Raw genomic sequence first — 16,698 nt, 5'->3', positions numbered from 1 at the left:
GCTTGAGCGCGGGGGGCGTGGCTTGAGCACGGGGGCGTGGCTTGAGCACGGGGGCGTGGCTTGAGCGCGGGGGCGTGGCTTGAGCGCGGGGGCGTGGCTTGAGCGCGGGGGGCGTGGCTTGAGCGCAGGGGCGTGGCTTGATCTGTGCGAGGCTACAGGCTAAGGGGCGGAGCCACCGCACAGGGAGGGCGGGGTCTCGGGGGAGGGGCGGGGCCTCTGCACGAAGGGGGCGTGGTCTCCAGGCGAGTGGGCGGAGCCTCTGCGCCCAAGGCGGGGTCTCAGGACGAGGGGGCGGGGCGTGTGCGTGCAGGGGGCGTGGCCTGCGGGTCAGTGGGCGGGGTCGCTGCGCGGTGGGGCGTGGCTCGGGGGGAGGGCGGGGCCTCTACGCGGAGGGGCGGGGCCTCGGGGCGAGGGGGCGGGGCCCCGGCTCGGCGCATGCGCGGTGCGGAGGGGAGCGCGGCCTCCCCCGGCGCGATGGCCGAGGAGTGAGTGCGGGGCGGGGCGGGGCCTGGGGTCCCGCGGGGGGCGGGGGGCGGCCCGGGCCGGCGGGAGGGGAGGGGCCGCGAGGGGCCGCGAGGGGCGGGGGAGCCCCCGGGGGGAGCTCGGGGCTTGGGGGGGGGGCTGCTGGGGGCACCGGGGGGGGCAGAGCCGGGCCCCAGGGGGGCTGCTGGGGGGGGAGCGGGGCAGCCGGGGGCCCTGGGGGGGCGGCTGGGGGCCCTGGGGGGCAGGATGGGGCCTGTGGGGGTACTTTAGGGGGGTGGGGGGTAGGTTGGGGCCTGTGGGGCAGATCGGGGCTTGTGGGGGCAGTTTGGGGGGGCTGTGGGGCAGAGAGGGGCCCTCATGGGGCAGATGGGGGCTTGAGGGGGCAGTTTGGGGGGGCTGTGGGGCAGAGTGGGGCCCCCATGGGGCAGATTGGGGCTTATGGGGGTAGCTTGGGGGGGCTGTGGGGCAGGTTGGGGCCTGTGGGGCAGATCGGGGCTTGTGGGGGCAGTTTGGGGGGGCTGTGGGGCAGAGTGGGGCACTTCTGGGGCAGATTGGGGCTTATGGGGGTAGCTTGGGGGGGCTGTGGGGCAGGTTGGGGCCTGTGGGGCAGAGTAGAGCCCTTATGGGGCACTTCTGGGGCAGATTGGGGCTTATGGGGGCAGCTGGGGGGGGGCTGTGGGGCAGAGTGGGGCCCCCTATGGTGCAGCTTGGGGCTTATGGGGGCAGTTTGGGGGGGCCGTGGGCATGCCGAGGGGCCTGTGGGGCAGAGTGGGACCCCCGTGGGGGCAGATCAAGGCTTGTGGGGGCAGCTGGGGGCCCTGCGGGGTAGGTTGGGGCCTGTGGGGCAGGCCAGGCCCCTGTAGGGCAGTGACCGTGTGGGGCAGGAGGCTCGGGCTGGCCCCTCCGTCCCCCCCAGCACTGGCTCACGGTGCCCCCACCGTGGCCCCCGCTGCCGGCGAGCCTCCCCCAGCCAGGCTCCCCGCAAAACCCTGCGGGCTCCGAGGGAAACCCCCATTTCTGTAGGGTTTTCCTGCCGTCAGAGGCCCGTTTGCTGCTGCCACCCCCGGGGAAGGGGCCGCTCTGGCTGCAGGGCAGGCAGAGCACATCCGCAGGAGGCGGCTGCGGCAGGGTTTGGCACCTGCTTCCTCGGGGGGAGCTGCAGCGTCCCTCCCCGGGGGGCGAGCAGGGCTGCGGTGGGGCGATGCCGCAGCGCCGGCACCCAGCTCGAAGGCTGCCCCTCGCTCGTCCCCAGTCCTGGCTGCTGCTCCGCCGAAACCTGCTCGTTACTGCTCGTAAACAGCAGTGCCTTTCCGAAGGGAAGGGCTGCAAAACAAACAGAAATCCTCCCCGGCCTCCTGGCAAGGCCAGAAAGGCGATAGCTGGATGTGAGGAGGCTCCTGACGTCGTTGTTTTTTTTTTTCTGCCGGTGCCCCGAGCAAATGGAGAAAGGGGAACGCTGCAAACACGTTGTCCGTAGAGGATTCACAGGGGTTCACGCTGGGCAGAAGCAGCTGAATCCCTGTGAGCACACGCAGTTCTCTGCTGCTTCTTACGTCCAAAAGCTCTCCGAGCTTTTCGGTGCAATTTGTGCTCTAATTGTTCTGTAAAAAGGACTAGTGCAGATTTATGTGATTATTTTTTCCTAGTTAAAGTCTGTGATGCATTTAAAATCCGCGTGGTTTTTTTTTTCCTAATACCACTTGTTTATAACGCTAAGCTCTCCATTATTTGATATTTATTCTTCCTGCATTTTTTATAGAAAAATGGAAATCGCCACTCCTCCGACGTCAAAGTGTATTATATACTGGAAAAGAAAAGTCAAGTCTGAATACATGCGTCTTCGGCAGCTCAAGAGGTTTCAGGCGAACATGGGAGCCAAGGTAAAGCCGTAACGGGAGGTGCCAGGTCTAGCTGGAAGGATTTCTGCTCTCGCCTTCGCTCTAGTTTGCGGTATTTGAGCAGTTTTCAGCTGAGTGCTTCACAATGAGAGCTGCAAAATCGCGTTTCAGTTGTAGCCATGGTAAGCCTGAGGAGATTTTTACCTCCCTCCGTGCTCCGTGGTTGGAGCAGAGCAGGGTACTCAGCTCTGCTGTGTAGGCAGAGAAGTTCCCCGGCTGGGTGCTTGCATAACGTGCAGGGAGAGGACTCATTTCCATGCACTCTGTGAAGTGTCTCCTTGCTTTAACCCCCTCGGTGCTAAGGCTCTGTGGATCTCGGATGACTTCTAATGCTACTTTTCTCCATGGCAGGTGAGATTTTAGAACAGGTTGGATCTGATCAAGAATTATGAAAAGCTGCTGCCTCTTGCTACGTTTTCAGCACAGTTTTGTACCGATGCTGAGGTTAATTAGGATTCCTTCTAACGAGTATCATCAGTCTGAAGGACTCTGCCTTGACTACGTTTTGATATGCGAAACAAAATCTCAGGAGGGATTTTAATGCTCTAAACCTCGACGTGATTTTTAAATTTCAAATGCTTCTTTCTCTCCTTTCAGGCTCTTTTTGTGGCCAACTTTGCAAAGGTTCACGAAAAGACTCAAATTCTGAATGAAGACTGGAAGAAGCTTCGCGTTCAACCAGTGCAGTTGATGAAGCCAGTCAGCGGGCACCCTTTCCTAAAACAGGTAGGGAGAGCAAAAGAGGCACGGCAGCAACAAATGTGAATTGGAACCAGGGCTTTGCAGGGAACTGTGAGGATAATTTATATATAGTTTGGTAAATGGGGGGAAAAAAGCTTTTACTGTCAGGGAGCCACAATGAGCGACCTCAGCACTTTGCTGTATTTGTCCTGAAGTGCAGTTTCCTTCTGTGACTGTGACTGCCTCCCAGGGGCTGTTTCCTCACTGCCCTTCTCTTCGTTTCTCTCCCAGTGTACCGTTGAGAGCATTTTTCCAGGATTTCCAAGCCAGACGCTGTACATGAGGACGCTGAACACGGTGGCTCTGGTGCCCATCATGTACTCCTGGTCCCCCCTTCAGCAGAACTTCATGGTAGGTACAAAGGCTCTGCGGAGCAGGATCTTTGTGAGATTAGTGCAGATCTTTGTGAGATTAGTGCGTAACCATTACACGGTTGTGCAGTGATTAAACCATCTTTAGCCAGCTTGTTTCAAGCGATGTCTGCTCAAGAGATGAGGGGGAGCGTTGTTTTTTTTTGCTTGTTGTGTTGAACCCCACAGAACAGCCTCGCATCCAAGCTGTCTTACCCAGCTAGTCTCTCTTCCACACCTGGCTCCTTGATGGGGCCACCGTTATTTCACAGGATTCAAGGAGTAAATGCTTTCTTCTGTGTGGCTGGGCAGGGTTGTTAGCTTTTCTTTTTCTCTTTTAACTTCCCTTTTAAATGAAGACTTGCATTTCTTAGGCAGGTCCTTTCCTTTGTGATTGGATTACTCTGCTGATCTGCTTGTAGGGATGCTATTGAGGATCACAGTGGTGTGGAGGACGATTTAAATACTGTTTTGTCGTGGCTTAGTTAAGATTATTTACAAAACAGACGGGCAGTATTCAGCTTGTATTCCTACAAGCAAGGAGCTCCCTAGGACCAGGTGTAGCAGGCTGGTGGAGTGGTGTGGCACTAGGAGATGTTACGCGAAAAGAGCCCCTTGCCGGTGCCATGGCAATGAAAGCCAAATGTCCTTTCTCCATGCAGTTAATGTGAGAACGCTCCTCGGCTCCAGCTGTATTCCTCCTGGGATGAGTTGCCATTTTGCCTTTCACTGTTACTAGTCCCACTCCACCTTAATCACCGTGACCCCTCTGACATTTTCGGTTGTTTATTATTCTTGGCAGCGTGTGTGTTTCTGAGTTTCCATAACCCTTGGATACACTACTCTTATTTTTTTAAATCAGATTGCACTTTTTGGCATCAGGGTTATGCTGCTGGTATGGAATAACAATGAAATGTCAGTGATGTGACATCCAAAACTTCTGCTGGGGAGGCTGAACCTTTGCTTTACGCCGTCTAGTCTCTGTGGAACGGACTGGAGCAGCCCTAGAGGCACAGCCTGGGTGGGAATCAGCAGGTGCTGGGTTACTGAACCGCATCGAATCTCGTTACAGGTGGAGGATGAAACTGTTCTGTGCAACATCCCTTACATGGGAGATGAGGTGAAGGAAGAGGATGAAACCTTCATTGAAGAACTCATTAATAACTACGATGGGAAAGTTCATGGAGAGGAAGGTAACGTGGGAGCGGGAGCGCTCAGCACTGTCCTTTCACTGTCCTCTTGCAAATTCGATATCAAGGCAGTTAAGAAGTCAAAAGGTGGCAGCAGTAACCAGCTTTTCTCTGAGAGCTCTTAGAGTAGGAAAGCAGGAATGTGCCTGTGGTGCTGGTTTGCAAGGACGCGGTCCTGCCTTTTGACACCCCGCTCCGTTCTAGGCCCAGGATGCTCTGGAGCCAGAGCTCTTGTTCATGGGCATCCACAGGCGGTTCTGGGAAGCTGAAAAATGTGCTAGATGTTAGGAGGAGCTCAGCAACATCGTTTCACTTTTACCTCAGTCAAGACTGTAATCATTCTTTTCAGAGATGAAAAGCCAGTGTGTTTCCCTCCGTAGTTTCCTAGCCCATCGTAAAGGTCTGTCTGGAGGGAAGAAGGCTGTGGAAAACTCTCTGGTGTGGCCTGTCCCCAGATTCACAAAAATGATACACCACTCTTATGACTCCATAGCATTAAAATCCCACCTATCCTTCCAAAATTGCCAGGAAGGTTCTCACTGATGATAATATCCTGTGGCTGGCTTGTGATTTACCACCCCGAGGAGCATGAAGGATGATGGCCCTCCCACAGACTGGCTGACACCACTGTGTTTCAGAAATGATTTCAGGGTCGGTCCTCATCAGCGACGCTGTGTTCCTGGAGCTCGTGAACGCCCTGAATCAGTACTCGGACGAGGAAGAGGAAGGACACAATGATTCTGAGGTTAAGCAGGAGGATGGGAAAGAGGAGCTGCCAGTCACGCGGAAAAGGAAACGAATTGCAGTGGAAGGTGGGTTTGGCTGCAGAAACTGGGGCTGTGATGGTCGTGTTCCCATCCTACCTTGCCTTAGGAGCTGCCCAATGCTCTCCTGCCCTCCCTCTTTTGGTTATTTGTGTGTCACTTAGGGGTAGTAGCCAGCTTGGCAAGTTCTGGTAAGGTAGATGAAAGAAGAAGGGAAGTCGGTTATTCTCATTGTCCCCTGCGGACAGGATAAGCAGTCATCAGCGTTAAGTGTAGCAAGGAGGAATTCAGATGAGTCATCTGGAAAGCCGTGTAATGGTACGATTAGCAAAGCAGTGGGGCATTACCTGGGGAGGATGTGAGATCTCTGCTCTTGGAGGTTTCACAGTGCCGGCCTGGCAAGCATCTGTCAGTAAGTTTGTAGGGAGATCTAATTCTGCTGTAGGACAGGGAGGCGAACCTTTTCAAATCCCTTCCAGCCTCGTTTTCCACGTATTAGCGTTCATCTTCCTTCTCCTGTGCCACCTGGGGGCTTTGCTGCGTAGAAGCAGCTCTGGTTCGTGGGATTTTCACGTCCTGCTTGCCCTTAGGAATGCTGACTGGGAGTTTCACCTTTGATTTATAGCGATACGAGCAGCACAAATACCAGGACTTTTTGCAGACGTAGGAAAGTATTGTCTGTAAACCTTGTCTTGGTAAGAAAAGCAATATTCCACACGAAATCATTAGTACTTCCATCAACACATTATGCTAATTGGAAGGTGGCAGAGTGCAACGCATCTGGAAATGATTTAGCCTAGTTGCAAGACAGAATTGTCTGTGTGGTTATGTTTCTGTCTCTTAAACTGCCGTCCAGAACACCTCCTGGACTCGCCCTCTCTGGAAAAAGGAGAGGCACGGTCACGTCCAGCGTAACTGAGAATTTCTCTTCTTTTTCCTTAGGTAACAAGAAGTGTTCAAAGAAGCGGTTTCCAAACGACATGATATTCACTGCCATTTCTTCCATGTTCCCTGAGTATGGCTTTCCAGATGACATGAAAGAGAGGTAGAAGATCTCTACGTGTGTTGCTTATTACCTTTGTTAGTGACGGTTAAAATCTGTATTTTAGACGACAGCCCTGTGCTCTGAGCAGAAAGCAGAGCTCACTTGGCTGCAGGCGCTGTGAGCAGAACATTTTTTGAGTATTAGAAACTTTTGGTTTAGCCTCAAGGTATCTGAGCCAGAGTCATAAGACCTAAGTCACACAAAGCCTTGTAAAACGTCCCGAATTAGGAAAAAATGCACATCGGTGGCTGTCTCTGTTTGCTCAATAGGTACCGAGAGCTCACAGAGGTGTCGGACCCGAATGTGCTGCCCCCGCAGTGCACCCCCAACATCGACGGGCCCTGCGCGAAGTCGGTGCAGCGCGAGCAGTCCCTGCACTCCTTCCACACGCTCTTCTGCCGGCGCTGCTTCAAATACGACTGCTTTCTGCACCGTAAGTGCAGTCCCGCCGGACGCTTCCCTTTTCTCTTCATTTCCTCACTGCTTTGTGCTCCTGCGTGCCTCGCTTGGCGTCTGTGCTGCGGTCGTCAGAGGGTGATGCCGCCCTGGCGTTGGCAGCGGAGCCTTTAGAGGCTGTCGGGTGCCCCAAAGCCTTTTATAAGGACAGCTCCACCAATTCCCACGAGTGGACGGAAACCAACCCGCGTGGCAGCCCGCTCTGTCTCACCGTTGTTCGCTGTGCTGCGCTGGGCCTCCTGGCACCTTGTTGCAGGAGTAGTGCTGTGACTGGGCTCCACTCTCACTTCGCAGAAGCTCGTCAGGGAAAGGCACGACTGTCACGCTTCCAAAGTCCGGACATGCCCCTGTGTTTTGTTGCCTCGCTGGAACTTACAGCTCCATCTTAGTCATGTTCCTGCGGTTTGTTCCGCCAAAGCCTTTTGGATAGGGGTTAGCTGTTGGACCTGCTATTTCCCAGGTCTGAGGGCTTCCTTGGAAAGTCACAGGACTCTCTCCAGTGAATTATTTATTTAAAGATCTATTATTAAGATCATGCGGTCTTATTGTTTCAGTCTGAAAGCAGACATTTTTCCTACGGCCTCTCCTTCCCAAGCGTTCCCCCTCTGGTGCTCAGTTCCCGTCATCGTTAGGAGTAGGGCTGGCCGAGACGTCCCCACCTTGTGCCCTGCTCTTAGGAGATCTGCTCCTGTGCTCCTGGCGACTGCCTCAGGCTCCCACTTGCCGTCACTCCCCTCGTGCTGTCCCTGTCCTTTGCTGTGTGGTGAGTGCCCCTTGTTGGAGGATGCTGATAGTAAAGCTCACTATTATTTTTCCAGCTTTTCATGCTACTCCTAACGTGTACAAACGAAAGAACAGAGAGACGAAAATCGAGCCGGACCCTTGCGGAGCAGACTGTTTCCTCTGGCTGGTACGTTTCTGCGCTGCAGCTTCTGAAACCACAGTAGGAAGTGGCCCAGCCAGCCATGCTCTTCAGCACTCTGTGGGTCTTTTTTTCACAACTTTGGCGATTTTTCAGAATTACCTAATTCTGAAATCTCACCTGATTATCTAAGCTGATTGTCTAATCGTCACTGAATTTGGGGAAGCACGGATCCAGATATGAGCCTTACTGGAAGCGTGTTGATGTCACGTTCAGATTATCTGGCTGAGATATCAGCTTTGTCTGAGGGGAGCTGCAGGGCTGAGGCAGAACGGAGGCCGGGAGGATGTAGGACAGAGGCTGGGAGGATGTCATTGCCGGGGCAAGAGACGGGGAAGCCAGCTGGAGGAGCGGGGTGAGGGAGCCTGCTCATACCGGGCGGCGATGCTGAAGGACGCGAAGCAGAAATGTGCAGTGCAGGCAGCTGGCAGGGCCGTGGCACTTACTGGAGGCGACCCTATTACGTGTGACAGGTCTGCTGCCTTCTCGTGGTGGCCGGAGGGCTTCTCCCAAGGCCTTTCTGCGCGTCCTGGCTGCGTGCTACCCACTCCGTGCTCTGCTCTGCTTGCAGGAAGGAGCCAAGGAGTTCGCTGCGCTGCACAACCCGCGGTCCAAGTGCTCGGGCAGGCGCCGCCGGAGGCATCATGTGGTCAGTGCTTCCTGCTCAAACACCCCGGCCCTCGCTGAGACAAGGGAGGGAGACAGCGACAGAGACACGGGCAATGAGTGGGCCTCTAGTTCCTCGGGTACGGCGCCATCCCTGGAGACAACCCTCTCCCATTTAGCGCTGTGACAAATAACGAGCGGGCACTGTCACACGCGGGGCTCTATCCCTGTCTTGCTGCTCTGTCCCTGTGCTGGGGCTGTGAAATTCAGAGCTGGAGTGACAAAATGTCCACAGCTGGCCTTAAGCAAACACGGGGGACACCCAGTCCTGCCCTGCGCTGCGCTGCGGGTTCATTATCCTCATTGTCAGGCACGGCAAGTGCTCTGCTGGCACCGGTGTTTACGCAGCACCCTGGGCTTTGAGTGCTTTGCTTGGCTGCACACTAGGGCAACGCAGGCAGCAAAGCGGGCTGGTGGCAGTGCCAGCCTGGGTGCTCGGCCCTGCAGGGGTGCTGAGCACCCACCTGGGAGCTGTTGAGGCTGGGGCCGTGTCTGCAGCCGCGTTGCCCCTGGAGGAGCAGCAGGCTGCTGCCTCGCCGGGTGAGTGGCAGCGCCCGGGGCAGGATGAGCTCCCAGGGGAGAAAGAGCACGCTCATCCCATCCCGGGTGGGAGAGAAGGGAGCACCTTCCTCATCCTCGGGCCTCCCCGGTGCTGCCGTCTGGGTCAGGAGGCTGCGTTGTGGGCACAGCCGTGGCAGGGGGAGGTGGCACGGTGCCCTGGAGGTGCGGCAGGCAGGCTCAGGCACCCCTGCAGCACCGCTGCCCGAGGAAGCTTTGACAGCAGGGGTGTGTTCTCGCTCATCCCTGGCCCTAACATCTGCTTTTCTCGCCAGAGGCAAACTCCCGCTGCCAGACCCCCACCAAGCAGAAGCTGAGCCCAGCCTCGTCCCAGCTGTTTGCGGTGGAGACGCAGCAGGAGCCGGTTGAGTGGACGGGAGCCGAGGAGTCGCTCTTCCGCGTCTTCCATGGGACCTACTTCAACAACTTCTGCTCCATCGCCAGGCTGCTGGGGACAAAGACGTGCAAGCAGGTATGGCCTGACCTTCTGGTCTGGGCGGGCAGGCACCGCAGCGCCTGGCCCCGGGGCAGGAGGGAGCCCTTTGCTGCTGCTTGCTTCTTCTTTTTTCTTCCCTGCTGCAAACCGCCTCGAGGAACGTGTTGCATCAACGCTTTGGGAAGTTGGGTGGTGTTATTTTGCAGTGTGGCTGCTGTTCACAGAACGAGCCCCGCACACGTCCGGTGCTGTGAGGTTTCTTCAGCGTGCCTTATCCCAGCCTGGTGGGACAGGGGGTGGTTTTGTTGCCCAGGCAAGAAAAGCAAGGCCGCCCGTGGCTTAGTGAAACTGGGGGCAGAGCTGCCTGCTTACTGGGATCCCTACTGTGTGTGTGTGCTTGCACTCTCTCCGTTTATGCTTTAGTTAAAGGTAACGTGGATATACTGAACTTTATTCTTCTTTTTGCTTCTGTTTTTTTTTGGTAGGTCTTTCAGTTTGCAGTTAAAGAATCGCTTATAACAAAACTGCCAACAAACGAATTAATGAATCCATCCCAGAAGAAGAAAAGGAAGCACAGGCAAGTGTTGGACAAGCTTGTTTTGTTCTTAAAAACGCAACCAGATCCACTGCTTTTTGTGCCAAAGCATTCCTGGTAATCCCCATCTGGCTCCCATCTGCGCACACTTCTCGCTGTCACACAGGGCTGATTGTGCTGCCGGCTGGGAGCTGGCCCCTGGCCCTCCTCTGGTGCCGTCCTCCTGGTTGGGGAGCTGCGGGGTCCTGCGCCCACGGGCTCAGCCCCGGAGCAGGGGGCGGCGCGGTGGCCGTGCCGCACTGCTGCAAGGAGGCCGGCGCTGTCCTGAGAGCAGCCTCAGCCCGAGCTCCCTGCCTCCTAACCTACTTCTTGTGTGCTGATCCGGTGTATCCAGCGTTATTCTGGCACTCACACTTGCCTTAAATAACTCCTGTAGCTGCGCTGTTCTCATCTTTCTGCGCTTTGCGGCCGCCTGATGGTGATTAACGCATGACGCTGCCAGGCAGCCCTGCTGGAATCGCCTGGCCCCAGCTGCTGCGCTGGCTGGCGGTGCTGAGCGCGGTGCTCAGCCAGCCCTTCCCGATGGAGGCTCGTGCCCCCACCTCTGACACTTCTCTGCTTCTCTCCCAGGCTGTGGGCCGCGCACTGCAGGAAGATCCAGCTGAAGAAAGGTAACGTCCGTGGCTGCGCTCGGCTGCCGTTTGCGTGGCCGTTCTCCCCCAGGGGCCGATTCTCCAGCCCTGGCTTGCACAGGACACCGTGTCCTGCTGTCTGTCCCGGCAGCTGTAGGGGTGCAGGGGGAGCAGCTCCCCACCGAAGGGCCGGTTTTGGTGCCCCTGTGGCTGTGCCACCCACATCCCTGCCGTGCCAGCGCTCTCTCCCAGGCAGTGGGAGAGGCGCAGTCCTGCTCCAGCCGGAGGGGGGCTGAGGTTTGGCGTGCAGTCCCCGTGTAAAACGGGCTGCGGAGGTGTAAAGCAGACATGTGTCATGCGTTTGTAATTACAGCTGTGTGCTGGGCGCTGCTGGGCTTCCCGCCCTCTGCAGGCAGATGGGGAGCGTGCATGTGCTCTGCTCCAGAGCCCTGGGCGTGCTGCTTGCTCTCAAACGTTCCTGCAAAGCGCAGCTTCTAACCCTGCCGTCTCTCCTCTTGCTCTAGATAACTCGCCTACCCAGGTGTACAACTACCAGCCCTGTGACCACCCCGAACATCCCTGTGACAGCTCCTGCCCTTGCATCATGACCCAGAACTTCTGTGAGAAGTTCTGCCAGTGCAACCCTGACTGTAAGGAAAAAACCGGGACTACCGCAGCTGAAAGCAGCCAGCTCTTCTCGCAGAGACAAGGGGAGGGTGCAGCCCTGGGGCTTGCTGAAGGCCTGTTTTATCCCTGCCTTCATTCCTCTGTCCACCTGCAGCAGTTTGATTAGCAGCCTGATAAATCTGAGGGGAAACTATGCCCCGTGTCCCCCAGCAGCAAGTGATACAGGCTCTCGTTAGAGATTGCTCATCTGCATGTCTGCATCGAGCAGCAAGCCCTGGGTGGTGCTGCCAGTCCCGTGGAAGGAGGACGTGTGGCCAGCAGTTAGGGTGGGAGCTGGGTCATTGCTCTGCCACGCTCGTTTTCCCCTCTGGGCTCCCGTTCCCAGCTCTGGGATGGAGATAACAGCACTCACCCACATAGCTGGGGCTTCTGAGGGTGAATTTATGCAGGATTATGACACAGTCTGGGGCTGGAAGGGCTAGAGGGCGACAGGGAGCCAGCTCAGGCTCCCAGCTTCTCCGTCCTGATCTGTTCGTATTATCAGAGCTGATTTCAAACTGCACGTAATTAGCCCCGAGAGGCAGATCAGCATCTCCAGCTGTGGAAGCACGCGTGGGTCTGTGCTCTGCGAGGTGTGAGCGGTGCTCAGAGCTGCCTTGCCCCCAGGCTCTTGCTCTGCTTTCTGGCTTTGAGCCGTGGGTGCCCAGGCTGAAAAATGTCCCTTTGTGACGTTGCATCCTTCGGTGAGCCCCGTTCTGGTGACTTCAGGGCTCAGGAAGGCGGCCTGGGAGCTCCCGTCTCTCCTGCCCAGAGCAGGGGGGCTGCAAAGCTCGTTCTTAGCGCAAAGGCACCTTCCATGTGTTGGCTGGGTGGTGGGCGGGCAGCCTGGCCCTTGGTCACAGACCATTTTAGTTCTGTATCTGCACAGAGCCCGAACAGCCTGCCAGGGTGAGACCCGGCTCAGCGGGAGCCTCTGTGTTTCTGCGGGGCGGGGACCCGCGGCACGGCCCTCTCCTTGAAAAACCCGCGCTGTGTTCCCGCAGGTCAGAATCGCTTCCCGGGCTGCCGCTGCAAAACCCAGTGCAACACCAAGCAGTGCCCGTGCTACCTGGCCGTGCGGGAGTGCGACCCGGACCTCTGCCTGACCTGCGGGGCTTCGGAGCACTGGGACTGCAAGGTGGTCTCCTGCAAGAACTGCAGCATCCAGCGAGGTCTCAAAAAGGTATTTGCTGTGTTGCGTGGCTCTGGGCTGCTGGCAAAGGGCTGCCGCAGGGTAGGGCTGATAAATAGATCTCTGCTGTGTGGGAGAGGGGGGTGTGAGCCGCCCGCAGCTGTCTGAGTAGGGAAAAAATCAAACAGAAGCTGCTCTGCCCCAGGCTTCTCTAGCACTTACTCTGGAGTATGGATTATGGATGTGAAAATTGGGAGACGGGGGGGGGTATATGAGGAAGGGGGAGAACAAGGGAGTGTAAAAAATGACTCCAAAGAAAGGTCAGGTCTTGGATTTTGTTGGTCAGGACAAGGGACTGCGTACAAAAGAGGGAGAAATTCAGAGAAAGATGCAAATTACTGGGTGTTAAGTAATGTGCAGCTCCAGCCTAACGATGCTATGACACGTAAGTGTGCAGGGACCTGTGTGTCACCTTACACTAGGGGACACCGGATGGTGCTGGCACGGTGAGGGCAGCAGCCGGCAGTGCCTGGTTGCTCCTGGGCACTGCCCGAAGCCCAGCACAGGCACCTGGGGCGTGATCTCTGCGCTGCTTCGGTGCTGGGGGCGGTAGGTCTGCCCACCCGAGCTGTTTTCTTCTCACCTTGGCTCTAGCACTTGTTGCTGGCGCCTTCGGATGTCGCTGGCTGGGGGACTTTCATCAAGGAGTCCGTGCAGAAGAACGAATTCATCTCGGAGTACTGCGGGGAGGTCAGTGCCGCCACGTGCTCGGGCGGACGCGCGCGGTGGAAGTGCTGCCCTGCAGTTATCTCAGGGGCCTTCCCCAGCTCGGCCACGGCCACGGGCTCACTCTGACCCGGCTTAGAGTTAGAAACCCGTACCGTTTTGGGACCCAACTCGAGGCCCTCCGCCAAGGAGGAATGTCTGGTGCGTGCGTGCTGCTCCCTGGGAGCCCAGCTCCTCCTCTGCTCCTCCTGAGCCCTGGCGAACCCCCACCCACTGGTGTGGAAGGGCGGGAGGCGCCTCCAGGAGATCCAAGAGCATTGTTCCTTGCAGCGATCCTTACCGTGCCCCCAGGCACTGAGGCTCTCTCAAGGCGTTCTCCCTCTCCAGCTTATTTCGCAGGATGAGGCTGACCGGCGAGGGAAGGTCTATGACAAGTACATGTCAAGTTTCCTCTTCAACCTCAACAACGGTAACTCGCGTGGGGCTTCAGGGGGTGGCAGAGGCGTGGGCTTCCTGGCGGGGGCTGGTGGGTGGGCAATCTCGAGCCCCTCCGTCCCGTGAGCAGCAGTCTTGTCTTTACAGGACGCTGCAGGGTTTTCTTCTTTTGCCTTTCGATAGATTTTGTCGTTGACGCCACTCGCAAAGGAAACAAAATCCGCTTTGCCAACCACTCCGTGAACCCCAACTGCTATGCCAAAGGTGAGCTGTCCCCACCCGGGCAGGTCAAGGCTGGGGAAGGGTCTCTGGGGCCTGCTCGGCTCTGGGAATTCAGGGGGTTCAGGGGGTCCCAAGTCACCCGGAGCCTGTGGCAGCTGCAGAACTTCAGAGGCGTGGGCAAACTCTCCTGCTCTGCTGCAAATCACGTTCCTGCTCGTGGGGGGCCCTGCTCAGCTCTGCTGTGGCCGTGGCCTTGCAGAGGGGTCGCTGCAGGTTGGAGCCCCCCCGGGGGAGCATCCGTGACCCGACCTGAGCCGCGTGTCCCCGATGTTGTCCCTCTGGTTGCAGTTGTGATGGTGAACGGAGACCACCGGATAGGGATCTTTGCCAAGAGGGCCATCCAGGCGGGAGAGGAGCTCTTCTTTGATTACCGGTAACGTGGGGAGCGGCTGCCTGGGGACCCTGGGCAGGGCTCGACCCTGCTTTCTGTGCACGTTTGTGGGAAGTTCAGAGGTCGTTACAGCAGCTGTGGCTTTTCCCGTCTTGTAGGTACAGCCAGGCAGACGCCTTGAAGTACGTTGGCATAGAGAGGGAGACGGATATCATCTAGGCTGTGTGCCGGGGGGTCCCCAGCACTCCTTGCTGCTGCACCTTGTAAGCGATGCCATGTTTGCTTCACGCTGACATGACTGCTGCCCGTGTTCCCCTTGCTGTGTGTGTCACAAGTGCTACTTGCTGCCCAGACACCCGGAGAGAGACTCGGGGCAGGAGTGTGAGCAGCTGCTGCCCGGCTATCAGCTCTGCCCAGCCCCGGCGTGGGGCAGGCTCCAGCACCTTCCCTGCTGGCTGCCTCCTGGGCTGGAGGGAGCCCGTGGACCGAGGCAGCCGGGGCTTGAAGAAAAGCTGTGGTGCACAAGGTTGCCAGTCACCAGCTTTCAGCCTCTTTCCAATTTTCTGCTGGCTGCTGAAAGCAAGCGAGGGGCTGCCTGCACCGAGACCCTCGGGGCACGGCTCGGGGGCTGCGCCAGCTCCCCTGGGACAAGCTCTGGTCTCTGGTGCTGCCTCTCGCTGCCTCTTTCGTCCTGCTGACTAGGACAGCGACAGCAGCGGAAGCCGGTGAGCTGTGGCCGCATGCCTGCACGTCCCCGAGCCCCACAGCTGCTGTCCCTGGGTCTCTTTTTTTCCCTCTGCCCCAGCTGGCTGGAGGACAGAGACCACCAGCACGTGGCTCGTGTGGCACGATCCCCTGGGACGGGGCGAGCAGCACTATGCAAAAAGTCACTTTGGGTAGGGAAGCTACTGAGCTGGTTAGAGACGATGTTACGGGGGTGCTGCTGCAAGCACAAGGGGAATCCACAGAAAGAAAGCCCTGGGGAGCGGGAGGGAGCCTTCCCAGCCCGCAGCTGGCTGGGTCTGCTGGGGCCGGGGCAGCTTTGGGGCTGCGGGGGGAGCCCCCCACTGCTCGGCTGGGGCTGCAGCCAGCTTGGGGAGCTGGGGCTTTGGCCGTGCTCCAGGCAGGTGCTTCCTGACCGCGCGGTACCAAAGCTGGTTCCCCCACCCTCCTCTGCCAGGACAGTCCTTTTCGGAGAGGCATGGGCCCTTTGAGACGCGCCAGGCGCTTCAGGAGCCCTTTTCATTGCACAGAATTGCTTGGATGTTGCTTCGGTGAGGTTCGAGCAGGGCACAGCAGACCCGCAGCTGCTATGTGCAGTGAGGGAGGGGAAAGTTCCCCAGAAAGCTCTCCGGAGGTTTCTGATGCTTTGGTCCTGGCCTTGGCCTTGGGGGTAAAGGGGAAATGTTCTCTGGCAAGGCGAGGTTTGGCCTTAGCACCCCATGCAAAAAGAAAAAGAAAAAAGCACTTTAAATAAGCATTCCCAGCCAGGCAGCTGAGCCCCGTGCGCTGCCCAGGGTGCTCTCAGGTTGGGGGGGGACCACGGACGTCCCAGACCGCCGCCGTCCTTCAGCAGCACCTTTGTGGGGCTGTTTGTCCAGGCCTGGGTGGGTGGATGGAGGGATGGACGGATGGAGGGAGGGATGGAGGGATTGATGGATGGATGGATGGAGGGATTGATGGATGGATGGATGGATGGATGGATGGAGGGATTGATGGATGGAAGCCCCTTCCCTGAGCGGGGAGCTGGGCCTGAAGGTTGGGGCTGTCCCCTAGGAGCCACGTGTGCTGCCAGCTGGCCTGGCGTGGGATGCAGGAAGCTGCTGGGCTCCTGTGCCAGCCTGGAGCGGTGCTGCGGGACGGTGTTTGTCCAGGGCTGGAACCGCTGCCCTGCTCCTCTGGGAACCGCAGGGCTCCCACGCAGGGCAGGGCACGGCCCCCATCGCACCCCCAAATGCAGAGAGCGCCCTGGGTCTGCACGGGGAGCCGAGCCCCTCCTGGCCCGGGTCTGCTCCCGTCCTGCCCGCTGTCCGTCCGGGCTGGCGGGGCTCTGGGTCCGTCTGGAGCAGCGCTTGTACCCCAGCCCCGCTCCCTCGCCCCCAGCCCCGCTCCCGCTGCCTCCGTCCCCCGGCTTGCCCCGGCCCCGCTGTCCGCTCGGTGTCCTCTGCCACGTTGGCCGTATCTGCACTATGCCAGGCTTGTGTCTGTGGTTCGTTGACGGTGAATTATAATGCACTTTAAAAAGAACGCGGCTTGTAGCCTTTGTCATAATAAAGCGGTCGCCAACACCCCCTGCGCCTCGCTGCGCTCTGTTCCCCGGGGCTGCCGTGCAGCCGAGCGCAGCCGCGGGCTGAGCCCGTGCCGTGACCCAGCCCGGGCTCTGCGGGTCCCTGCGGCCCCGGCTGCTGGCGGATGTCCCGTGGGGACCACGCCGGGCACTGCCAGTGCCC

At 58.1% G+C, this 16,698-nt stretch overlaps 1 protein-coding gene across 1 annotated transcript; it reads left to right on the top strand.

Moving 5' to 3' along the window:
- Window positions 1–395: 395 nt before the first annotated feature.
- On the top strand, window positions 396–16,495 carry EZH1 (enhancer of zeste 1 polycomb repressive complex 2 subunit). The gene is made up of 20 exons (XM_080565306.1): window positions 396–485; window positions 2,243–2,363; window positions 2,979–3,107; window positions 3,354–3,473; window positions 4,545–4,665; window positions 5,301–5,474; window positions 6,369–6,471; window positions 6,741–6,904; window positions 7,746–7,837; window positions 8,421–8,595; window positions 9,349–9,545; window positions 9,995–10,086; window positions 10,675–10,715; window positions 11,201–11,326; window positions 12,347–12,525; window positions 13,129–13,224; window positions 13,588–13,669; window positions 13,819–13,899; window positions 14,206–14,290; window positions 14,407–16,495. Exons 1-20 carry the CDS (start codon window positions 436–438, stop codon window positions 14,465–14,467), a joined length of 2,289 nt encoding a protein of 762 aa, XP_080421432.1. The 5' UTR covers window positions 396–435; the 3' UTR covers window positions 14,468–16,495.
- Window positions 16,496–16,698: the final 203 nt, after the last annotated feature.

The sequence above is a fragment of the Anser brachyrhynchus genome (assembly GCF_964034855.1).
Source record: "Anser brachyrhynchus genome assembly, chromosome: 22".
Taxonomy (NCBI): Eukaryota; Metazoa; Chordata; class Aves; order Anseriformes; family Anatidae; genus Anser; species Anser brachyrhynchus.
The sequence above is the reverse complement of the archived record's forward strand: the minus strand, read 5'-3'. Positions and strand labels throughout refer to the sequence as shown.

Coding starts and splice junctions, on each gene's coding strand:
- EZH1 (XM_080565306.1), top strand. CDS start 436: ATGCGCGGTGCGGAGGGGAGCGCGGCCTCCCCCGGCGCGATGGCCGAG. Junction 8,596..9,348: donor GTGGGCCTCTAGTTCCTCGG/GTACGGCGCCAT, acceptor TTTTCTCGCCAG/AGGCAAACTCCCGCTGCCAG. Junction 10,716..11,200: donor GAAGATCCAGCTGAAGAAAG/GTAACGTCCGTG, acceptor CTCTTGCTCTAG/ATAACTCGCCTACCCAGGTG.